Raw genomic sequence first — 26,558 nt, forward strand, 5'->3', positions numbered from 1 at the left:
TGTGGCGACCCCGGATTAATAAAGGGACTAAGCCGACAAGAAAATGAATGAATGTACACATTTGTAAATAAACTTTGGGTGATTTAGATATTCTTTTTCTTTATTTTCTAAGTCCTTCATTCTCCGAGCCACACGGGGTGTAACAATTTAGAAACAAAACTCTTGAGACAGTTGTTTAGTTTTATTGGTCAATCCAAATATGTAATATAATCTTAAGCTTGCAAACTGTTTTGTAGAATTTGATGTTTCCTGCTAGCGAATAAACAGTCAGTAACAGAAGTCCTTTTTATATAAAAAAATTAAAGACATCGTTAGTTGATGTTAAAATCCAATGATCCTTTTTCAACTTAAAATAACATTGTTTTAAAAAGTCTGAGCATCAAGCATTATTAGGGCCTGCCCACTTTTTTAGCACCAAATATTTTTTTTTAATTTTTATTTTTTATTGAAGACCCCTTTTTACTGCCAGTTTTACTGGCATTACCTTTACCACAAAATTACCTTTTGGACCTCGATTGTTAAATATTTACAATATAGACATACAAATATTCATTTAATATTTAACTGTTAATATAAACTGTTTATTGTAACTTAAGTTGTTTAATCCTCATTTTGTACAATATATTATTTTATTTCCCTAGTATTTTCTGACAAAGTAAGTATTAATTACAGCACACCTTGAACTAATAGAAGTTGTGGCCTAATGAATCGGTCTGAGCACTTATTCCTGACATGTGATGAGATGGTGATCGTAGCCCTGGAAAGCCCTGGAAAGCCTCACGACAGCATCAATAACCCTGACATATTGGCACTGTAGAGATACTTTGCTGCACTATTTATGTAATTTAAGGCTTACTATATCAGTAAATGTAAGTGTACTCTCTTGCTTCAGAGGTGCTCTTTCTCTCTCCAGAATATTGTATCTAATTCAAATTTAAGAGGTTGCCAACTGGTTACTATGTCAGTCTGATCAGAATTAATATGACACCTTTGCTTAGTTACCGCTAGAGATGTTTTGCCTTCTTCCAAAACACAAGTTGAGCTCTAATTTACAGTATGAGGTCTTGACAGAATATCAAATGAAATCACATCTGTTTCCCAAAAGATAATGACTGAAGCTTTCAAGCTGAGTTTGAATTTGCCGTGGACTGTAAAATCCTCATGTGTGAGGACTGAGAGCCGCCTTCAGACAGGCTTAACCCTGTAACTCCTCCAGCAGCTGGCCTGTAAACCCTGAGTAGACAGCTTTATTGTGGCACTCTGAAGGAATTGACAGCCCCGGACACAGCCCAAGCTTTTAAAAGAGAAAGATTATCCATGTGGCAAGCGCTAGCTCTGCTAGCCTAGCACTGGCTGTGTCTTACCTTTTTTACTGGTGTGATTTTTTTAAGTGGTGTGCTGGTGTGCTGTCTGAAAACTAGACAGATTTATGTACTCTTTTATATTTTTTTCCATCTTATGAGATTTAGTTAAAACATATCTATATACCCATCCGTCCGTCCGTCTTTCTGTCCATCTCTCCGTCTGTCTGTCTGTCTGTCAATCTACCTATCTTGCTATCTATCCATCCATTCATCTATCTATCTGTTTGTCTGTCTGTCTGTCCATTCGTCCGTCCGTCCATCCATCCGTCCATCTGTCTATCTATTTATCTCCCTATCTATCCATTCATTCATCTATCTATCCATCCATCCATCCATCTCGCTATCTATTGTTGTTCTAGCATTTACTATCTTTCAGTCAGTCTACCTTTTTATTTAAAACATGTTTTGTATATATCCATTGATATTGTATCCTAAAACTTTATGCATTTTTTTTTCATTAATTTATAATGAGCTCTTCCATTGTGGTGGTATTGAATAGATATCAAACCCGTCAGATCATTTTTTATGCCAACATGTTATTTAACACCTTTAAAACAACAAATATAATACATTTGACTTTCTTGTGTGCTTCACTTTGTTGAAGTTTATTCTGTCATTGGCAGCAAGCCATTTACTCTCAAAAAAAAGCAGACAAGCAGGTTATCTGCTCTGTTGACTTTCAGTTTGTGTGTGTGTATACCTTGTATTACTTACATTGTGGGTAAAGAAATTCCCTTAAGTCTAGTAATACCTGTAAATTCTTACCTTGTTGGGACATTTTTGGTCCCCATGACGAAACAGCTCATGAATCACACAGAATGAGGCATTTTTAAAAATGTAAAAAGCTAAATTGCTTCCTGTGATGGTTTGGTTTTGAGGGATAGAATATACAGTTTTTACATCATTACAATCATTACATCTATCTTCATAATGATAGATGTTTGTGTGGTCTAATTTTACATTTTGAGCTGAACTCTAACCAAAAAGTGAGACCTCCAAACATTCTTTATAAAGAGGGCATTTGGGAAATCCTCATAGATAAAAAAGACACTTAAAATGTTAGAATTACCTATTAAAGTTCAATTCCAGTCCTGAAGGCTTCTCTCATGTTAAAATACATGTGTCTCCACAGGTTAACCATCAGAGCTCAAGCAACAATGAGACCTATCAAGAGCGGCTGGCGAGATTAGAAGGGGACAAAGAGTCTCTGGTTCTCCAGGTGAGATATTTCACTCAGGCCTCCAAGGCATTTTAACTCATAATAGCCACAATGTCAACACAATGAGAAGACAACCAGCCAACATGCTTGTGAAACCTCACAGGGTCAAATCGGGGGACTGTAGTTTCTGTGTGAATGAAGGCCAGGGTGACCCAGCACAATGGGACAGTCGTAGATCACACAATAATGGGACAACCTGTGGAAAGGTTAGGGGGTTGGTGTTCTTCAACATGTCACTCAGCCATTGTAGATTCCATAGTAGGGAGTTTAGCTACTATCAGCTTGAACTTGTTCTTTTAGGATAGTATGTGTTTACTGTAAACTGGCAAGCTTGTGTTCATTTAAGACAGATTATTCAACAGCTGACATTCAGCTTTAACAGTAAAAATGAGTGCAGAATGTGTATCTTTGAGAGTTAGACCAAATATCCTACTAATTGTCTATGTTTTTTAGAAGATAAAATAAATTATTATTGGAGTCTGAGTTGCATTTGTAATTCTGTGGTAATTTAATGGTTTCTAAGATGTTGCTAGGCTGTATATGTCATTGCATGGACATTGTTAGGGGTCTTCAAGGGTTTCTAATACACTACCTGCCAAAAGTTTTGTGGCCTATCCAGGTTTTAGGAACAACAAATTCATCCTCAATGCCCTTCCCTCATATTATCCTAGACATGCTCAATAATGTTAATGTCTGGTGATTGAACTGGCCAATCCTGGAGCACCTTGACCTACTTTGCTTTTAGGAACTTGCAGGACTCCCAGAGTTCATCAAGATTCTTTGGATTCAGCTTCAAGGCCTCCTCCTTCATTTTACCCCAGACATGCTCAATAATGTTCGGGTCTGGTGACTGGGTTGACCAATCCTAGAACACCTTGACCTTCTTTGCTTGCAGGAACTTTGATGTGGAGGCTGAAGTATGAGAAGGAGCGCAATCCTGTTAAAGAATTTGCCCTCTGCTGTGGTTTGTAATGGAATGGGCAGCACAAATGTCTTGATACCTCAGGCTGTTGATGTTGCCAGGCTGTTGATGTTGCCTCTTGCACACCCCCATACTGAATGTAACCCCAAACCATGGGTTTTCCTTCACCAAACTTGACTGATTTTTGTGAGAATCTTGAATCCATGTGGGTTCCAATGGGTCTTTTGCAGTATTTGTGATGATTGGGATGCAGTTCAACACATGAACAAATCTACCTTCTGCCACATTTACAAATGATCCAAGTTATTATTTGTTACTCTTACAACTGGGATAGACGACAAGACTTTTGTCAGGTAGTGTACATTGCTAGGGAGTTTGCTAATGCATTTCTTTATTGTATCTAGGACTTATATGTGATAACTATGTCATTGTTGTTTCCTGTAGTGGTTGCTAGGAAATTCTTAGTTGTTTTTATCATGTTGCTACAGCATTGTTTGGGGGGATTATAGGGCTTCTAGTCCATTTCTAGGGGTTTGGGATGCTTGCTGATGCATTTCTAGATGGTATCTATGTTTTCTAGATGGTTACAATAACATTGCTGGTTTACTAGAGTGTGGCTAAGATGATGCTATGATGTCTAGGTGCATCTGGGTTTATTTCTAGAGTACTTGTATGGTTTTAGGATGTCTCTAGGATTTTAGGAATGTCTGGATGGCTTCTATTTGGTTGTTTTATGTTGTGGTTGTCGTTGCTAGTTTATATTTGTGGTTTCTAAATTACTCTGGGTGGTTTATAAGTTATTTTAGGCAGTTTCTAGGTTTCTGAGGGGTTGCAGTGGCATTGCTAGATGTTAGCTAGGACTTATTACTGCTGGTTCTTGTGGTATACAAGATGATCACTAGGATCTTGTTGTGTTGTCTAGGTCCATGCTAGGTATATTTTGAAAAATATTTTATATGGTTTTTAGGATGTCTATGATGTCTAAATGGTTGTTAGGCCATTGCTAGGGCTTTGTTTTTGAAATAGTACCTATTTTGTTTCTAATTGTTTAAGAGTCTTCCAGGTTATTGCTAGGGAATTCTAAAGGGTTTCTAGTTTGTTGCTAGGGTATCTGTGATTGCTAGGGCATTATTGGGGGTTTCTAGGGTTTCTATATGGTTACTAAGGTATTCTAGGCGGTTTCTATTATGTTGCTAGGGTTTCTGGGTGGTTGCTATGACATTGCTAGTCTAAGTCAGGGCTTAAATCAAGCCTCCCATATCATTAAATGTGCCCCGCAAGAGTGCATGATTCAGACCAAATATTAATTGTATATTTATATTGTATATATTGTATAATATTAATTATTTTTGTGAATAGTACTACAAATAATAATAATAGAATGCTTGACGAATTTTCAAGATATTCAACTTGAGCGGAAAATCTGCGTGGCGAAAAACATTTCCTACAAGAAATGTAGCGTGAGCATACCTGTCAAACCTTGTGTTTTTCCCATGATTCTCCCGTATTTTACAGTTCTATCCCGCTGTTATCCTGTAAAGGTATTTTCCTGTTTTTCTACCGTACTTCTATAGTCTGTTCTGTGCTTTCATTTTATTTAGGCATGAAAACACTTTGAAATAAATACAAAAATGGAAGGATTCCCTTCCGTTCCATTACAGGCACCTTTGCCCTGCCTATGTACTCCTCAAAACAGTCATGTAGCAGTGTGTGACTGTCAGCTGACGCGCTCCATGGTGATAAATAGATGCTGTTTCCTAAATGAATTCAGTACACGAGTAAAGTCTAGATCGGATACGCGGCCAGCCGGAAGTGCAATTTACACATCAATATAGCAGCATTTTTTTATGACACTGTGTAATAATAAATAATATTTTTACATTAGTGAAATCTTAAAGTCTGGGTTTTGGGTGCGTGTTTGAACAGTTTGAACAGACATTTACATATAATTAATAATAATATCTAAAGATGTCAGTTTTGGTGGGTTTTCCTTCAAACACAACTAATTTTCTCTTAAATGAGCATAAAAAGTTAGTAAAGCAATTTAATGCTTTCATTATAATGTTAGATATGTGCATTTTTAAAGTGACACCTCACAAACTCAGAGAGTGACAAAGTGTTTTGCATTTGGTATGAACCCATCATTATAATAAAGTCGATGCTGTTTTATGTCATACAGTATATTGACTATAAATGACATCTCCCATATAATGCATGTTTGTTTTATAAACTCCAATATAATGCATGTCCACCTAGCTCAAAATGATTTGTTGTTCCATATTTCTGCTTCTCTCAAATGTGACCATGTTTTAAGTATTCATGTTAAAATAACCCAGAGAATTAACCCAGTATAATCCACTGTAAGTCTGATTGCTTACAAATTTTGATCATTCTTTTTTTTTTTTGCACAAACATCAAGGATAAAATATTAGAAGTTGCCAAACCATTATGAAATCATCTAAGAGCCATAAATCAGCCTATAAATGTCCTTTAATCTGTCCTGCTCATAGAATTAAGATACTTCAACATTTAAAAAAAAGACTCTTCACCTTTAAGAAGTTAGGTTGTTTAACTCTGCAGCAACAAGTGTCAAAAGTTGCTCTTGTACATAAGCCCTTCCCTCTTGCTCTCCGATTGGTGAATTTCCTCCCTCTCTGAAAGGCTAATGAACACGATTGGCTCCAAATGCCCTCAAGGTGTTGTTCTTCTCCTTTTACCTGTCCTGCTGGTTGGCAGTCCTTCAGTTGCTACTGAACAAAAGGACACTTTCAAAACAATAGAAACTCAAGCAGCCCCACATGTTAGCATGGAAGTGTGTCAAGGCTAAAGAATGGCCGTTTTGAACCCAAAAGCACACATTCGAAGGCTCGCATTCTTCTGCCGTTTAGACTTTGGAGCCTTGCGTGTGTTGCAATCCTCATACCTGTAGCAGGAAGCGACAGAGGGAAAACTTCAGCCGGGTTTCAGATTAGCTCTTGTTGTGTTTCAGGTGAGCGTCCTCACTGACCAGGTTGAAGCTCAAGGAGAAAAAATCAGAGATCTGGAAAGCTCCCTGGAAGAACATCACCACAAACTAATTTCTACTGAGGAAATGCTCCAGCAGGTAAGACATTCTGTGCTTTAATTTTGAGCTTTTTGGGGGAAGTTTATAATGATTGAAGCTTTTACCTGTCGGTTTCACTTGACTGATTGTTTCAAAACACTGTTTAGTTGTGGAAACTTGAGCAATTTGCGGTCTTTCAGGAGTTTCGATCGTAATTGTGTGGACTTGACTTAGATCAAGTGCTGAGATTGCTGCATTTTTTTTGTATGTATTTGATTTATGAATGTGGTTTTACTCAATTCTGGTGTAATTATATGTTCAGTCTTTCATAAGTGTGTCCCTGAGGAGGTAGTTGTTTGTTTGTGTGATAAATATGCATGTTTTTGTGGAGTTTGCTGTTTGGCTAACTGGTTTAAACCGTTTAGTTGCTGTGTTTGCTGGCAGCTGTTCCTTTGATTTGCATAGTATCATTTACAAAGTACTGGTTTTGGTAACTAAACTGTTCCTTTAGCATTGCCAAGTAAAACAACAGAAATAAATATTTATTTCTGGGTTTCATTTTATTTTTGTTGTTGTTTTAACTGTCAGATTAAAAAAAAAAACTCAAACTCATTCATACGGATTTGTATCATTGACAATGTTTACAAAAGGTTAAATGATTAATATGTGACGTTTCATTGCACTCTAGCCACACTTTTCTGTCTTCATCTGTTATTCATTAATTTATGAGTAAATGAGCAGAAATAAATAATATTACATCACAGCATTTTCTAATACAATGATATTATTTTTACTATTCATATTAAAAACACAAAATGTAATGCAATTAAAAAGAATTTGTATGTTTATTAAATTAAATAATTAATAGTTTTTAAATGATTTAATCTGATCGGATAATTGGTTTGCCGTACAATACCATTTTAGTAATATTTTACTGAGCCTTTTTGTCTTGGATCCTTAAGAGGATTCAATAGGAGGATTTTTGCAGCAGCAATCATATCATGATGGAATGCCAGAGATGTTGAGATAATGAGAGCCCTTATGTTTTCCTTGCTTGATGGGGCAAGTAAAGCCACAGCTTAGACATAGCAGTTTTCCCAAATACCTTCATTTGTTGTTCGGCTCTTCAGTATTGCTAATGTCACAGCAGAATGTTTAGAGATTTAGGTTGTGATTATGCATACTTAAAAGGAAGGATTAAAAAACAACAACTTGGATGTTTGTGAGAGAATCTGTTCAATAAGTTGTGACATTATTGTATATTATATTTTGTTTTATTAAATAGTATTAGTTCTATTAAAACAATTAAAATAAAACCTTAATTTGCTAAAATGATTTTTTTAAATGACTAAATTATAAAATTATACTTTTAAAAATATATACATTTAAAAATATTTACTCAAGATTTTAAAATTATTATTATTTACAGTAAGCAATGCCATTTCAACTGACTAAAATGTCCTTTAACCCTTAAACCTTTAAAATATTTTATTAGGTGGAAATGGAGAGTCTATTAAAGATTGTTAATTCACTCACCCTCAGGTTAATTTGGCCATTTTAGGAGCTGGTGCTCACACAGCACAAAATCATGCATTTCTGATACAGTATTTGTAACTGTTGGTTCACATTGTGGCTATACTGTACAGTATTTGTGCTCTCTGATGATTGTAACAACATGGAACTTTTTAATTTCTGATTCAGAAACTAAAAAGAGGAAGTCAGGAGGTGAAAGAGGAAGCTGGTGCAGCTTTTGAAATCATCAGTTGTGGGTTAAAGGGTAATTCTGGGCAAAGTATGAGCTAGACAAAAATTTGCTGACCTTTCTTCCATTGAAAACTTGCTGCATTTTCAAAACGAGTTAATAAACAAACATACAAATTGCAGAAGTTGTTTGCATGACACCATATATTGTATATGGTTTTGGTCTCTGCATCAAAGTTAAGCTTATAAAAGTGATGGCATATTAAATGCAAATAATATTGGAAAATATGTTTCAATGTTTCAAATGACATGTGAAATATGGGTGAAATAATGTTCCATCGTTATTCAGTATAGCATATTTGTTTATGTAAAACGGAATGACATACTTATTCTGACTTCTTCTTATTAAATATAAAAAGAATGAGGAATGCAGTGAAATAGTCATTTATATAAAAACATTTTTGGAACCCGAGACAAAAACAGATCACAAAGCCCTGACATCAAAGTCTGACTTTTTTTTCTCACAATGTGAACAATATCTTGTTTTCTAGCGAAAACTTTAAAATAACGTTAACATAAGGTGCGCCTCAAATCACATACTTGTGCACTATTCTGCGCCATTTTGTATTATAGTGTAAGTGCATTCACACTGAAATATTCCTTTAAATACCCGTATGATGCAGTTTTTCAACTGTTAAAAATAAGTGTGGAATGATGTACACTTCGCACTCAGCGGCCGCAGCTTTGCTCACGTAGTGGAATGGGTGGAGCTTTCAGGCACTAATGTTGGATTACTTTATTTTAGATAGTGAAAGCAATGTTCTCCTACTGGAGTGATTATACCGCCTTCCAATGGTGAATGCAGTTATATCATTGCAGTTTTTTAGTTTTTTTTTTGTTTGTTCATTTATTTCACTAATTTGACAACCACCAAACATCATCTGGAAGACGATTGTTTTTTGACCTTTTCTATCGTCTGATTTACTGTTACAACTCTTTACACAACAAGAACGTAACACTGTATTTACTCTGCAAAAGACGTTTACTCGAATACCCAAAATTGGCTGCTTGACTTATAATGCAACTCAACGTTTACGAGGGTGACGTCCCCTGACAAAGACAGATTTTCGCTTAGTAAAAAAACCTCAGTGTTTTATTTGAGATGACACTACATTCACATGCTGTTGAGTGTGTAAGTGCGTAAGTACATGCAGAAATGCATAGTGTGCCATTTTGGACGCAAGTTCACGCAACTATATAAAGGGCTTCAAAATTTACCCCTAAGAAATGGGACAGCACTAAACCACCTGCGCATTTCGTCATATGTCCTCGCAATCTCCTGCTTCATGTGAGATCAGACGATTGCGACTGCTGTAGTGATTCCAGTTGTGTTCATTGTTGGTATTTATCTTCAGGAAATTACTAAAGGCATATATTATGCTATCATAACAATCCAATGTGGCAATCAAATCGTAACTGTTGGACAGTGGCCATATTCATCAATGTAAACACACCAAAAACAACATTACCATTATAGCAGACACTGCAAAAAGCTCATTCCCAGCCACTAGATATTACTGACAGGGTATTCGAGTGTCAATGTTGTGGGACTGCTGTACAAGAGTTATGTCTAGGAATTATAGATCGCGAAATGTAGCAGATTTTATTTTATTTTTTTTTAAAGCATGCTGGTAAAACACGAACGCGGTTATGAATATATTAAAACATGTGTTTGTTTGTTTGTCAAAAATTTGTAATAATGACAAAAAATGCAAATTTGTGGATCTCCTAACTTCCGGGTTCAGCAATACTGCCGTTGTGGCAGGTTTATTCTGGGAAAAATTCTTACCCCTTGGTTTCAAGTGTGGTCCTGAAAAATCTTCAATTAAAGGGCTATTTACCCCTTCCCCTTATCCTTACGCCTTCAAGCTAAAGAGAATTGGGACATCCCTAACCCTTGGCGTGCACGTGCAAACGAGGGGTAAGGGGAAGGGCTAAGGGGTAGAATTGGGATTGGCCCTAAGTTTCATTATATTTTGAATTATAAAATCTCTCAAATGTGTAAAGCTCGGTGTTTTTAGTAGACGTATTAGCAAAGTATACACATTTAAAACAATAATTAATGCGTAATAATTTTGAGGCTGTACTGTGTTCTTTAAAAAATATTAAACGTGTTATCAGATGATACTTGTTCTAAATATGGCTTAATATAATTATTGTTACAATGAATGACTTGCAGAGAGAATAAATGACAATTTTTGGCTCAAAAGTGTCCAACTGAAACATCAGTGAACCACAGCTTTGGAAATAATCATAGCATCACCACAACATATTCTCATGAAGGTCGTTATGTGTACAAACCTATTTGGACACTATTGAGCCCTGCTGAATTTAGCCCATAGTGTCAGGAATGCTGAGAAACCACGTTTCCCTCTTTTGGCCCTCCGGACTTTCTCACATACAGGCACCAGATAGGCAGAGGAAGTAAAAATAGCGTTCATTGCTTGAGTATATTTAGCGGCGCTAGCGTTACTGTGAGATCTTGGCTAGCAAATCCATGGCTGTGTGCTGTATGATTGTCACCATGTACAGTACTAGCGTGAGGGTGTTTGTGTGTCGCCAACAAATGTGTTCGCTAACATGCGCTCTCGTGATTTAGGAGCTCTTCAGTCGAACTTCACTGGAGACGCAGAAACTGGAACTGATGGATGAAGTTTCCTATCTGAAACTCAAGCTGGTCGGCATGGAGGAGGAACACAACCACATCGATGAAGAGGACAAACATCATAAAGCAGAGGTACTGTTTCAGGCTGGCAGATCAGCGAGCAGGGCAGTGGGTTCATCCAGTGATCCAGCTTCTGTTATGTTATTGTGTTATTGTATTTGTTTTAATGATAATGGTTTATTCTGATGGCATGTTTACTCCATCTGTTTTAAGATTTAATTCCTAATACTATGTTTTATACATTGATTGTTGATGAGAAATTTGGTGGACTGTTTGATGTTATTTGTGTCTGTCTGTGTCTTTGTTGTCCACCTGTTGGCTCAAGTTCAACTAAAGCCACGTATAAAACAGCCATGCCAGTATGTTTGTATTTTAATAAATCTAGGGCCATATCTATAGAGAAAATTGTGTTTCCATAGACATATAAACAAAACATTGTAGCCATGTTGAGTGCCATCTTGAAATACAAGATCAGTAAAGCTGTTTTGAGTTGATATGTAATCTGATGTTTCCATATGGTGCATGGAAACATAACTGGTGAGAAGGGAAGTCATGGTGGCATGTTTATGTTGTGGTTTGTTTATGTAGATCCTGTCCATTTATCGCCACTTAACACCTAATTAGTTATCAGATTCCCAATGTAACACAATGAGAAGAGCCAACAGACTAAACAGAGACTTAGACAAATACCATAAAACTTTAAAGCAGCATCTGTCCTGAGCTTTGTTTTTCTTAAACAGACTGAATCTCTGGCTTGCTGTCTAGAGGTTGAAAGGTTGCTTTTATTTTAAGCCATTTTCCAAAAAACCAAGTGGACTGGTTTCCCACAGCTGAAAATATCTGGGAATTTTACTATTGTGTTCTACAAATTTAACATAAATCAATTGAAAATTGAAATGTTCATATAAATATGCATTTGTTTTGGTGTCCTTGGCTCATAATAATAATCCGGTAAAGGTACTGGCCACTGGAGAAAGTTATAATATTAAAGGTGCAGTAGGTGATCTTTCGCAATGCTAACAGCGTAGCATAAATCTCTGAAACACAGTCCCTCTCCTGTCGTCTAGAGCCACGCCTCCTTAAACACGAGCACAGCAAAAGAACCCTCTCTCATGCGTTAAAAGCGACTGGTGCTTGTCCAGCGGCATGCAAGCCAAACTGACATGCTATTTCAGAGCAAATATTTAGAGTTGCATGGTAAACAATGTAGGGAGACTAGGCAGAATAGCGGTATTTACTTGTGTTTTGTTGTTAAACTAATTAAAATCTACATTATCGATGCTGTTAAAGGTCCCTTATGAAACTGAAAATAGTCTTATAAATCTTTTATCTGAATATTTTAGTGGCTGAACCACACTTCTGTGAAGATATAACCCATTTGTAACAACAACATCTAACGTTGGTAAAGGTGACTCCAATTTTGATTCAGGTTTTGATTCTGCAGGTTTTTACTGATCGCACGCGCGCGTGCTCTCTCTCTCTCGTGAACGCGTGGCGGTCAGCGGAGTTGAGTACAAACAGCTGCGCAATTGTTCAAATCTGCATTTGCTGACAGACAGATTGGGCTACTTATGAATTATATGAGAGATGTCGGCCCGACTCTATTTAATTGGATGAAGTTTTTTTTGTTTTATTCCCTACCCAAAATATATAAATACTTATAAATACATTTAGATCATTTACTTTAATCATTACTATTAGACTGTGAAGAGACTTTCAACCAGAACAACAAAAAATGCTTCTGAAGACAATCACCTACTACACCCTTAAATAATCATTTATATTATTCACTGTCAGATAGTTATACCAAGGACCAGTGCTTCATTTGTAAATAAATAATTTCTGGAAGAAAATCAGGAAAGAAAAGTGCCCGACGTACACTGCATAATTTCATTTTTCCCGTAACGTGACGTTACTAGGCTATTGTAACAAACAAATATGTAGCTACAAACAAAAATTGTATGGAGCATCACTATTAAGTTTACTAACGCCACTGACATTCAGTTCACTTCACTATTATGTGCCAAGCGAAAATGACTCACTCTGTTCAATCTTCAAGAAGAGCCTACAGTTACCTCTTCCATCATATTTTCTGGCTGACTAAAAATTTCTTTGCTTCTGTCTCCTGCTATCCTGATCGAGGGGCAAAGTTTTATCTTCTCTTGATCAGGCTCATTATCAAAATTACTTGTGGTTTAATACATATATTTTAGTTGAAGTCAGAATTATTAGTCCCCCTGTATATTTTTCCCCCAATTGTTTAAGGGAGAGATGTATTTTTTAACACATTTCTAAACATAATAGTTTTAATAACTCATTTCTAATAACTGATTTATTTTATCCTTTCCAAGATAACAGTAAATAATATACTAAACTAGATATTTTTCAAGACACTTCTATACAGCTTAAAGTGACATTAAAAGGCTTAACTAGGTTAATTAATTTAACTAGGCAGGTTAGGGTAATTAGGCAAGTTATTTATAATGATGGTTTGTTCTGTAGACTATCGAAAAAAAATATAGCTTAAAGCGGCTAATAATTTTGACCTTAAATTTTTTTTTTTTATTTAAAACTGCTTTAATTCTTGCCGAAATGAAACAAATAAGACTTTCTCCAGAAAAAAAATATATTATCAGCCATACTGTGAAATTTCTTTGCTCTATTAAATATAATTTGGGAAATATTTATAAAAGAAAAAAAATCAAAGGGGACTAAAAAATTCTGACTTCAACTGTAAATGCTTGACTGCCTTTGGCATTTTGAAAATATAAATATTTTTTAGGTGGGCCACCATGGCTTAAATTTATTTTCGCTGGTGATACATGTGAAACAATAATCACCAATCATTGAGAGTGATTGTAAACGTAAGAAAGCTGATTAGTCGAACGTGACTACATTTATGTCAACACCGCTTTGCTCGCTGTTTGTCTCTCAGACTTATTCATATTCTCTCCCTCTAGCACACACACATGCAAGTATTCACCATGCAAAATTTAATGCTCAATCAATTAAAATAAATAGCGGAACACAAATATTTTCTGGAACAGGATCTGCCAAAATCTGGCTCAAATTAAGCACTGCCTAGTACTCAAGGAGAGTAAAATGGGAGGAAAAAAGTTTTCATCCATGCATAATATTTTTAAACACTTGATGTAAAAAGAAATCTGACAGAAGTCTTTTATTATGTAAGAAAAACAAGCGACAGTGGTTTTCCCAGTTAAAACAACATCTATTTAATTACTAAAGGCTATCTCTGTGTTTTAGAAACGTTTGCATAGTTGTGTTTATTGTGAAGTACATTATTTATGCATTTGTGTCATTGTTATCTTAAAATAGCATTTTTGAAGTTTATTATTTTCAAAAACGTTCAAATGTTTGTTTTAAGGCCCTCAAGTGAAATCAATGAACAAAATCCTTAAAAAAAAAGTTTTTTGTTGTCGAAACCACATAGCCGTGTAAATGTACCCTTTTGAAAAGAAATGTATCTAACCCTATGTCTACGTCATTTGTTTCATCTTGGCTATCACACAAACTCAGCCTCTCCCCTCCGACAGTGTGCTTGCAGAAACATGATTTACAGATATGTACACACGCACACAGACAATTACACATGGGTTCTCAAAAGCCATGTCTCTCAAATGCTCCCAGTGCCAAAAAGACAATGTGCTGATAAGGGAAGATGCTAATTGACAGAGACACAAAAGCATGCGGTGAGCCTAAATGGGAGACGGTGACAGGCAGTTTGATGAACGTGAAATGACAGACGCCAGAAGTGCTCAGTGCTTGTCTTGACGAGCGTTCAGTTGCACACAACATGCACACGGTTTTTAACACGTATTTGCAAAGGGTGTCATTCACCATTTAAACCTGAGCGAAAATTGAACTGCACAAATCTCTTATTACAAGTATGTGCTTAAAATTGTGACCTTTAAAGTTGTAGTTTTTATGTTTACTTTTAAGTCATTCTTTCCTACATCTTAATAGTAGGATCATCACACACTTTTGGTCCTGGATGGTTCTCCTTGCATTTGTTACATCAACAAACACTGGCCTCAAGGGTGACAGCTGCAAGGCTCCATTCAACGAGACGGAATGGCAGAAATTCACTTTGAACATACCACAAGCGCAAACACTTTCACCACAGAGATCTCCCCCACTAACAAACCTTTAGCATAGAGCTAAATATAACCGACGGACGTGTGCCTTATCATCAGCCTTCACATCAACAGGGAATATCATATGAAACTTCCTCTGGCTGACACCCTTTGCATTTCTGTCAGTATAGCCAGGATTAGCCTGACTAATCATTCACTTGTTCACAAGTGAAAAACAAACCGAACATTAACATACCCATTGCTAAAGTTTGATCTGTGCTTATATTGTCATGCATATCAGGTTTGATTAAGTATTACAGATTTGCACTCCTTCTGGACCCAACATTTATTTGAATTACAAGCTTTCCTATTTTATCCTTTTGAAATGTAGTATCTTGGTCACCAGAAAAGCTTGGCCTCTTATAGACCCTTCTTTAAATTGCAAACTAGGTCAGTAACTTATTTACTCTGTCAATGAGTGGGCTATAAAGCAGGCCCCTGAACCACCTTTACCATGTAGACAAAATGGTCTTATTTGAAACAAAAAGCACATTTATTGCTGACAACACGGAAAGCTGGTTGTTCAGAGATGGGTGTTTTTAAAGTAGGAGTTTGAGAAGGTTATTTAAAGAGAGTCCATGGGGCCTAAAGATGAAGATAATTGAACCTGGAAATGTTTCTCTGGAGTGGACATGTGATCTAATGGATAATAAAAAAGTCTAAATGAATATCCCTATTCAAAGAATCTGATTAATCATGAGACCATCTACAGTATGTGTATTCATAATTGTGTTTCCAAATCTGATCAACATTTTCCTTTTTTTTCTGGCTTTCTTGTTTTTGCTCTCAGAGCGTGGTTAATCTAATTAGTGAACTACAGGAGCAGATGTGTAAATTCCAGGAGGAAATCAGCAATCGCATTCAGGAGCAACGGGCCCTCGAGAGCCTTGGGGACAGTGGCACACGTGAGGCTCTTGACCAGAGCCCCGATGTGGGCCTTGGTGCCTCGGATGCTGAGGACTGCAGCTGCCGCTGTAGAAGCGGAGGAGAGAATGTAGGCAGATCCTCATTACGTGGTGGACTTACATCAAGACCCCCTCTGTATTTCTTTGCTCTACCCTAAAACATAACCATTCCCTATCCCACTTTTGGACACTCCAACAGGAATTGCTACTAACTGCCTCTTCCTACAGTGAATCCAGTGTGTCTGTGGGCTCCACTGTGGGATTCTCATGGTTATTGGTGTTTGCAGTGTGTTCTGATGACAGAATGTCCTAATTTACTTGGGGTGTAAACCTGCATGATGGAAGTTCACTAACACTAATGGTTTCTGAGTAGTTCAGATCTTCCAGAATGGTTGTGGGCTTAGTGGTGACCCTTATTAGATGCTTGCTCTTTGATTAATTCTGTCAGTTGTTTGAGGAGCCAAGGAATTTATGTAAGTAAAACTTTTCCCAGGAATCTACAGAGCTTTCATCTTAACTGCAATGTGTGGGGGTCTCATTGTTCAGTCCAAAGCTTTTCTCCTGAATTTCCTCGTTGATCTAAATGATATAGCAGAGCCCCTAAAGTGAAATTTGTGGGGAGAAAGACCCTGGAGAAAGACCCTGGAACTTTCGAGTGTGCACTAGAAAAGTTTTGCAAATGCACAAGAAAGTCTAAACTATTCTGCAAAATCAATTTAGGGGCTTCATACCATAATCAGAAGAGTTTTTTTATGGTGCTTATGAAAAAGTTGTTGCCATAAAAGTATAAATTTTGCCACCAAAAGGTAGCATGTAATCGTTCTTCTTGTTTCTGTTTATTCATCAGGCTTTGCTACAAGAGCTTCGCCTTCTTAAAAACAAAGTTGAAGAACTAGAAGGGGAGAAATCTCAATATGAGAGGAAGCTCAAAGCCACAAAGGTAATGCATATTTCATCTGGACTTTACCTCCCATATCAGCGTTACTAACAGTCTCTGTAGCCAAATTGATTTGCTCAAATGGAAACTCTTGTCATTGCTACTTCTTCCTTTTTATCCTGTACATTTTTTGTACATACTAATCTGACTCTTTATTCAATTGTTCATTGCACTCTCATAAATTACTTCAAGCTTTCAGCATAACAAACGACCCTCTGGCTTTCTCTTCCTCCAGCTTTCTATCACCTATTCACTACATGTCTGTTACCAGTCGCTCATGACTAAGCTTTCTACTCTGAAGCTCACGGTCGAGCACACTCAGGTAGAACGACAGCACTGGGAGGAGCGCTGTCGGACAGCTCAGGTGCTTATCCTTGCTCCCCGTCCTTATCCCTTATCCTCCTCCCTGAGCAGTGTGACACAAAGGAGAGGGCGTTATTGGCCTCATCTCAAAATGGCACCTTCAATCCTTATGTTCCTAAAAATCCATAGTTTCAGAGTATTATTTTGACCATTCCTCAAGGAATTTCCATCAGTTCATAAAATACAACATCCTCATCCTGTGAATATCCAAAAATAAAGAACATCTGACACAAGTTTGAATGAGGAGTGCCCTTTTGGACTGGGTCAATTTCATAAAACACTTAGCCCTCTCCTGAAGAATGGAGGTTTATGTTTTCAAATGAGTTTTTTCGTTGTTCCTTGAAAATGTCCACTTCTTTGGTTGTCCTTGTGCCACTTGATCCCGGTTCCATCTAGATTTGTTTAGTCAAGCTCATCTATTCTTGGCCACCATTCTATCAATTTAGCTTCAACTCCAAACAAACACCTTTAGGATAACTGAACTTTCAGACAGGTGCACTGGAGCTAAACTTTCACACGGGTGGCCCTTTGGCATAATGGATGCCCCGGTTTTATGAAATTGGTTTGCTCTTGGCCAGTTGTTCACATGCACTAGTCTTGCAGTTTCAAGATCTATAGTTTTTGACGCTGATGTGTTTAGATGGCTTGAGAGAATTATAGAGATCCATATGGTCCATCAGCAGCAATCTTTTGAATTCAGCCATGTGTGATGGTGTCTACTAAAGATTATTTGTCTGCCTTTTGCCTCTTGAAACATGCATATGTAGGTTTGATTTATTTTTAGTATGCTCGAATTCATTCTCTATGCAGATTGTCAGGCTGTTCTTTTTGGGAATAAGTGTAGATAATTTCAACACTGGAATATAAGCGGATTCATTGACCATATCTGTACAATTAGTGCATTCTTTCTGTAGACATTCTGTAGATCCTTGCCCTAGTTTAGTCATGCTGGCCTGTTACTGTCCACTCAACCTGTTTTCATGTTTGCCTAAACAACAGAAAGGATTGGACACTTTCTTCCTGTAGATCATAGGTCTCCAATTCAATTCCTGAAGGCTCTGCAGTTTTGCTCCAATCCTATTCAAGCACATTTGATCCAACTGATGGTGTTCTTGACTCTTTTAAACACCTCAATTATTTGGATCAGCTGTGCTTGATAGGGTTGGAGCTGCGACCCTTCAGGATTTGAGTTTGAGACCTATGCTGAAGATGTTCTAGAGATCCTTTCCTTAGTTTAGTCATACTTTACATACTGTAGCGCTGTGGCCCTCCAGAAATCGAGTTTAACACCTATGCTGTAGATGTTCTGTAGATCCTTGCCCTAGATTAGTCAAGCTTGCCTTTTACTGTCCACTCAACCTGTTTTTATGTTTGCCTAAGCAAAAGTAAGAATTGGGTGCTTCTTTCTGTAGAACTCAAACTCAATTTCTGGAGGGCCGCAACTCTGCAGTTTTGCTCCAACCCTAATCAAACACAGCTGATCCAACTAATGAAGGTGTTCATGACTCTTTTAAACACCTCGATTATTTGGATCAGTGGTGTTTGATAGGGTTGAAGCTGCGGCTCTTCAGGTATCGAGTTTGAAACCTATGCTGTAGATGACTTATGCAATTTGTTACACGGAAAAACAAAGAATTGTGTGTGGTTGCATAACTTTTGTTCTTTTCTACATGATGTAGTATGTGTTATGTACTTTATAAGTATAATTTATTGCCCCTAAAATGGTGTAGGTCGTTTTAACTTGTATTCAACCCTGTTGTGAATGTCACTTCTGTGTTGTCAGTGTTAGCTTCTTATGTTCTCCCTTACAGTGTCAATGTGATCAAGTCCATTTTCAAGATCCTCTGTGATCATACGTAAAATGTGGCCTTGATGTCTTCTTTCTTACATAAAAATGGTAAAAATCCTGATTGATGCTGTTTTTACCTTTCTAAAACATAATCGGCTAAAGTATTTCTTTTTCTCTTTAGACTGAAATTGCCAAACTCCAACAGCTGCTTGCTACGAAAGATGCAGAAATCGAGTGTCTACAGAATCAGCTTCTGTCCCGAGGAACCATCAACAATGACATTACAGAGAGAGGTACCTCTAAGAAGATTAAATGCTAATGGTTGTTGAAGAGCTACAACATATTACTGAGCCCTCAGTGCAGAATAATTTAGCATAACATTAATAAATGGCACTTTCCACTTATAGGACCAGAAATAGTCATTTCTAAAAACCACCTGCAAAATAACAGAAATTGTTGATCGCTAATGTTTTGTTTCCATGGTAGCAACTTTAGGACAGTTTGTAACCCTGATTAGTGTAATATTTAGTTTTTTGTACCTGAAGCACATTGAATAAACACCAAAATTAATCATTCAATCACTCGATCTTGCAGATTCGCACTCTATAACATCAGAAAGATCCGACCCTTCTTATCTGAACATGCAGCTCAACTCCTTGTTCAAGCTCTTGTTCTCTCCAAACTGGATTACTGCAACTCTCTACTAGCGGGGCTTCCAGCTAACTCTATCAAGCCTCTTCAGCTGCTCCAGAACGCAGCAGCACAAGTGGTCTTCAATGAACCTAAAAGAGCACATGTCACTCCGCTGCTCATCCGTTTGCACTGGCTGCCAGTTGCTGCTCGCATCAAATTCAAAGCTCTGATGTTTACCTACAAGGCGACTTCTGGCTTTGCTCCTTTTTATCTGCTCTCACTGCTGCAGATCTATGTGTCCTCCAGAAACTTGCGTTCTGTGAATGAACGTCGCCTCGTGATTCCATCCCAAAGAGGGAAGAAATCACTTTTGCGAACGCTCACTTTCAATCTGCCCAGTTGGTGGAATGAACTCCCTAACTGCATCAGAACGGCAGTCACTCGCTGCTTTTAAGAAAAGACTAAAAACTCAACTATTTAGTCTCCACTTCACTTCCTAATCTGCAATTGCCTCTCTGGATATACCACTCAAAAAAAAAACTCAAAAAAAAAAAGTTACTAATACTTTCCTTCTTAGACTTTACAGACCTGAAACTTGCCTATAGCACTTATTCATTGTTGCTTTTATGGTTGTGTAAATTGCTTCCTTGTCCTCATTTGTAAGTCGCTTTGGATAAAAGCGTCTGCTAAATTACTAAATGTAAATGTCATTAGAACTTTTAGCCTTTAGTAAATAGAAATTATTTATTTTCGTAAGCAAGAATTTGTAATAGGATGGTTAATTAGCCATATCAAACTTGCTAGCTAGCTTGTTAGCTTGTCTGAGAGCAAATATTCATTGGTTATTGATGAATGTATTAACTTGATTTCTCTAAAAGAGATACAGAAAGAGAGCTCCATGTGCTTAATTGCTAGTTTGTTTAATTAAGAGTCCCTTTCACCGTCAAAATAGTAGTCTTCCTTCAGACTTATAGTGCAAACTGAAAAACAAAAAAGTCAGGCCAATACATTATCGACCACTAGTAAAAAGAATGCATGAGCTAAATGTAAATTTCATCTAAGTATATCTAAACTGTACTCTTATAAAAAAAAAAGCAAATGCTACACCATAAATGTTCACGGAAAGTACCAAATACCAGCTGCGTGGGAGTGACGGTGGGTTGGAAATGTTTTTTTTTTTTTTCTGAGTGTTGAAATTACTAACATGTGGCTCTTTTTGGTAATCGCTGTTCTCCGCCGCTCCCTGTTTTAGAGGAAGTGTATAAGAGAAAGCTGAGAGACAAACGTAAGCGCACATTTCAACATCTCAGGTTCTCCCATGCTGAACCTCAGCTTGATTCAACTGCCCTCAGCGTCTCTCTGTCAGTCTGGCTAATGTACACTGGCATGCTGTCAGGCCTGTCGCTCCCTTCGCCTCAGTGGATACCTGTGTGTGTGCGTGTGTGTAGAAGGGGTGTTAAGCGGCTGATTTGTGCTTGTTGTCACACCCTGCAGCCACTCATTGCTTTCTTATGAGCTAAAACTCATTCTTTACTATTAATATGAGGCCATATTAATAGAGAATTCTGTGAATGGATGTTATTTGTTGTAGCATTAATCACTGGATATAAACTGGATTTTTAGTTGTAGCATTAATCAGTTAATCTCATAATTTAGACCTTGTTACAGGCTTAGCAAGTCATTACAGTGTGTGGAAAGGTTTTAGTTGTAATTGTTTTGTATATTTCATGATTAATATGTTGCATAATGCATCAAATAAATGTGTAAAGCATATTAAAATAAAGTAAATATTCTTGTTTTTATTAAAATGAATACACTACCTGACAAAATATTGTCATCGATCCCAGTTGTAAGAGCAACAAATAATAACTTGACTTCTAGTTGATCCTTTGGAAAAGTGGCAGAAGGTATTTTTCAGATGAACTGTTGAACTGCATCCCAATCATCACAAGTACTGCAGGAGACCTATTAGAACCCGCATGGACCCAAGATTCTCACAGAAATTAATCAAGTTTGTTGAAGGAAAAATCATGATTTGGGGTTACATTTCAGTATGGGGTGTGCAGAGTAGATGCCAACATCAACAGCCTGAGATATCAAGACATTTGTACTGCCCATTACTTTACAAACCACAAGAGAGTACAAATTCTTTAGCAAAATAGCACTACTTCTCATACTTCAGCCTCCACATCAAAGTTCCTAAAAGCAATATAAGGTCAAGGTGCTCCAGGATTGGCCAGCCCAGTCACCAGACATGAACATTTTTGAGCATATGTCTGGGGTAAGATGGAGGAGGCATAGAAGATGAATCCAAAGAATCTTGATGAACTCTGGAAGTCCTGTAAGTTCCTGAAAACAAAGTAGGTCAAGGTGCTCCAGTATTGGCCAGCCCAGTCACTAGATGTGAAGGTTATTGAGCATGTCTAGGGTAAAATGAAAATAAATAAATAAATAAATAAATAAATCCTGCAAGAATGCTTTCGTTGCCATTCTAGATTACTTCATTAAAAAGCTATTTGAGTCACTGCAGAGATGTATGGATGCAGTCATTCAAGCTGATACCAAATGATCAACTAGAAGTCAAGTATTATTAATTGTTCCTAAAACTTGGAGCGACCACAAGACTTTTGTCTGTTAGTGTTTATATTGGACTAATTGTAATGTTAGGTTTATGTGAGATATATTATAATCTATAATATAATTAGACCATATTTTTAAGTTTTAAAGTAATTGACCTCATTCTATAAATGGGGACTATATTAATGTCTATGTTAGATTAAATGTAAACATTAATACTTTTATAAATAACATGTTTAAATGGTTAAGAGTTCTGTACATAAAATTAATAATATAGTCGATTTATATTGTTAATATATTATTAATAAATTGTTAATATATATCGATTTATACAATGTAAACATAACCATTTACACATGTTATTTATAAAATTATTTAAGAGTTCTGTACATAACATTGTTAATATAGTCAATTTGTATTCATAATTGATGATTATGAACAATTATTCCTTGCAGTTTAAGGTTTCTCTGTTGAAAATACTTGGTCAAATTAGTTTAAAGAGATCAGACTAGTTTTTGGTAGCTTAATTCAGTAGATTTATATGTTAATTTATGGTCAGGTTGATGAGTTTTAGGCTGTTGAGCATCATTTCACTTACAGAATTAACTTGTTTAAGCATGACGTTCTGCTATAAAGTCTAAATCACAGCTTGGCTGTAAAGCATGTGTCAACCTGGACAAGCATGTGCACAAGAGTGTTTCTCCTGTCATCTGAACTATTGCTCCTGGCAAAACTTTAGAAAGACCAGCATGTCTTTTTTGGCTTTTCTAAACTGCCATTGACCAAAATGGCTGTTTTATCTTCAGGAATGCTAGTTTACCGCATCATTTTTAATATTTCTGTGTGTTGTAAATGTAATGTATTATTGAAAATTGTGAATTTATCTGCTATAGATTTAGCTAATAATTATTTTGTACTTAGATTTTTATTTATCAGCATTTTCAGAATCTGTCTTGTAATTTAACTACATTGAAACTCAAAAATAAAATGTAGCGTTACTGCTATAATAATGTAATGCTGCATATCAAATGAGTTTTGCTCTTTATGTTTCAGATCAAGAGTTGCAGAGGTTAAAAACTGGAATGGAGACACTCATCGCTGCCAATAATGAGAAGGTTAGTCTGCATCTGTGCATTTGCATTTGTTAACAGGTTTAAAGTTTGCAGGAATCAACATACAGTTTGTGTCGTAACATGAATTAGAAGTAGTTTGCTGTTGAATATTTTGTTTCTGTAGGATCGCCATATTGAGGAACTCAATGTTCTCCTGGGCCAGTACAGAAAACTGAAGGACGGTTTGGCTCTTTCTCAAGGTACAGCTTGTGATTTATTTGCTTTTTTAATATCTTGGGTCACCTGGTAATAAGATGAATTTTCTTTAGTCATACAGTAAGTGGATGAAAATAAATCATTCGTTTGCTTTCCCACTATCTCATAAGCTGTGTAACATAGATTTGTTCATTCAGTTGCACTCCTGTGAAAAGTGTAAATCTTGTTGATATAAAATGAAAGGCCCTTATAAAAAATCAGGCCCCCAAGCGGTCATAAGAGATGCATTTAATGCATGTTAAAGAGTTAGTTTAACAAAAAAAATGTATTAGCCTTAGTCATCTTTGCTAGGTGTAGTCATCTTTGCAAAAAATGTAGTAGTTGAAGGTTATTCTGTTTATCCTTCTCTTTTCAGTGAACAATGATTCATTGCTGTGTGGGAGCAGTGAAGAGGATCTTAGTGGCAATCGAAAAATAAGAGCCCTGACCCATAAAGCATACTCGGACATCATTAGATCAGAACTACAGGTACAAGTCAAAATTTAAACAGGTTTCTTTAAGCAGAGTACATTTATTTGAGTTTTTCTAATTTTTTTTAAGTTTTATTTATAGACAGCAATGTAAATCGATCTAAATGTTTTGTGCATGCCAGGCCAGTACGCAGTCACTTTGTAAAGAATTTTAAGGGGCATTTTATCTATTGCTTTAGACAACAAAAGTGTTTTAGAGCCTTTTAATAATGAATTTCAAAAAGTTATTGTTGTCATTTCTTATGACGAAAACATTATACACGTTAGCATGATGTTAAGTCTATAGTTAAGTACTTGATAACCAAAATAAGTTTCACATTTTATTTGTTTGACAATTGTCAACTGACAAAGTATTTTAGTTATTAAAATAACTGAAATGCACACTTGCCTTCAGCTTACCCCCTTCTTGATCAGGGGTTGTCACTGTGACATGAACTTGAACATGAAAAAAAACTTGACACAATTAATAAAATGTAAAATAAATTCAATTTAAAATGAAAGGCAAAAATGTATCAAAATGTATGTAGTAAAATATATGAATAAAAACTGAAGTATTACCAAAGCAACAAAGTCTCTACAGTATCTATTGTTTATTTAGCATTTCTTTTGTTTTGTTTTAAAAGCGGAATCTACTTCTCAACAAAGCCGCATTTATGAAAAATACAGGGAAAAACTGTAAAATTATTAAATATTTTTTTTCAATTTTAAATAACTTTTGTAATTTTATTTCAAATATAATTTAATCTATAGATTTTTTTTTCAGTTTGTGTTTTCAAATGATCAGCTTATTCTATTATTGTTTAAAATCAATCACTTGAATATGGAAATTACAATAAAACACATTTTTAAGTCACTTCAATATCCTCTCATGTCCACAGATGTCATCCAGAGGCCCGTCTCCATTCCTGGTGTCTCCTCCATGTTTACAGAGAGATCTGGACTCCAGGTGAGCCTATTATACTCTCACTAATATACACTCGTAACAACAGTGGCATCAGAGGACAATAGTTTTGCTACAAACTAGCTGTGTTTTGGGCTCTTTCTCTATTCCTTACTGGTTGTATCTTTAGCATTCGCAGTATTCAGCCCTGCATGGAGACCTCTCTGGTGTCCATTGGTCATTTGGGCTTTTACAGCAGACCATGGCAAGTGGACTCTTTGTGTGTGTTTGTGCTTGTTCAAAGGGATAGTTTACCCAAAAAATTAACATTTTAATGAGTCTATAAAGGTGCTGTATGTTTTTGACGCTTCTAAACTATCAATATGCCATTAAAGATTTGCAGTTATTTAAGAAACATGCTAAGTGAGATCTTGTTTATCTAAAAAGCAAAAACATGCTAAAGTCAGTTATTTTCTAAGAAAAATTGACTTTCCCTGTCAGAATTTTTAAGTTTTGTTTTGCTCTTTGTCACTCCGCCCTCTGCCAGTTTACCTAATTGTATTTCGGTCCCCCTATGTCAAAACCATTTTTTTTTTCCATTTTTGTTAAGGTATATGAGGTATCAATTCAGAAAGGAGGTTCCTAAAGTGTCATGAATTTACAGTATGATGTCAAGTTCCAGATGAGTCTTGCATGTGTCTCTGTTTGGTCCATCTTGATTGTCGTTTAGTCTGACATTATAACAATCAAAATGTTGCATTGTAGCGTGAGGATCATGATCATAAAGTCTGAAAAGCTACAACTGTAAAGAGTAAGTGAATCATAAAGAACAATTGTAAAATATGAAGTTAGTTCTACAAAACAAAAATATTATGTTAGTTAATCCTTAATTAGTGCTGTAAAATCACAAGTCGAGGTCAGGCTACTGGTTATGGGGAATAAAAATCACAAACCTGATTGGTGTCATCTTTGATGTTCAACTAAAAAAAAAGACTCTTAAAGGTTTGGAAGCAGGTGGGTTGAGGGTGAGTAAATAAGTAGTACATTCATTTTATTTTTGGGGTGAACTGTCCCTTTAAGAGGATTTCTGTTGTTGCTGTGGGCTTGTTGTTGTGCTGTTCATCATTGATCTGAGACTGAGGATGTTGTGTAATATTCTTGCTGCATGAAGAATTGTGTTTTTTGCGTAACTGAGAGCATAATTTTCATGTTGGACAAAATTAGTCAGTAATCGTTTAATTTAGTTTAAGCTGCAGTTATTTAACAAAACTGACTTAAAAATCAAATAAAGTAACCCAAAATGTCTTTCTTGACTTTAATTGTCTTAATTGTGTTTACTATAAATTATTATTCTTTTGTTATTAAAATAAGTGAAGATAATAGACCAAACATTTATAAACACATTTGGAATGAATAAAATACAATATATTTTATTAATTAATTTATTTATTTATTTATTATTTACTGACTTTTTTCATAAATTTTTATAAATTAACTGCTTTTGGTGCTTTTTTGATTATCAGATTTAAATTGCATTAAGTTTTGAAC

General features: G+C 36.1%; 1 protein-coding gene across 2 annotated transcripts in view; it reads left to right on the forward strand.

Annotated features, from left to right (window-relative positions):
- ppfibp2b (PPFIA binding protein 2b) overlaps positions 1-26,558 on the forward strand; it is a 104,467-nt gene that overhangs the window by 52,971 nt on the left and 24,938 nt on the right. The window contains exons 4-13 of one of the 2 annotated variants that reach the window (NM_001326598.1): positions 2,497-2,583; positions 6,495-6,608; positions 10,909-11,046; positions 15,919-16,122; positions 16,881-16,973; positions 19,304-19,415; positions 23,386-23,447; positions 23,569-23,644; positions 24,016-24,128; positions 25,009-25,076. In NM_001326598.1, the coding sequence (NP_001313527.1) occupies positions 2,497-2,583; positions 6,495-6,608; positions 10,909-11,046; positions 15,919-16,122; positions 16,881-16,973; positions 19,304-19,415; positions 23,386-23,447; positions 23,569-23,644; positions 24,016-24,128; positions 25,009-25,076 (1,067 nt within the window). Of the gene's footprint in view, positions 1-2,496; positions 2,584-6,494; positions 6,609-10,908; positions 11,683-15,918; positions 16,123-16,880; positions 16,974-19,303; positions 19,416-23,385; positions 23,448-23,568; positions 23,645-24,015; positions 24,129-25,008; positions 25,077-26,558 lie in introns of those variants that run through there. The other variant, NM_001002362.2, reaches the window with a different exon arrangement.

This window comes from Danio rerio, chromosome 25 (genome assembly GCF_049306965.1).
Source record: "Danio rerio strain Tuebingen ecotype United States chromosome 25, GRCz12tu, whole genome shotgun sequence".
NCBI lineage: Eukaryota > Metazoa > Chordata > Actinopteri > Cypriniformes > Danionidae > Danio > Danio rerio.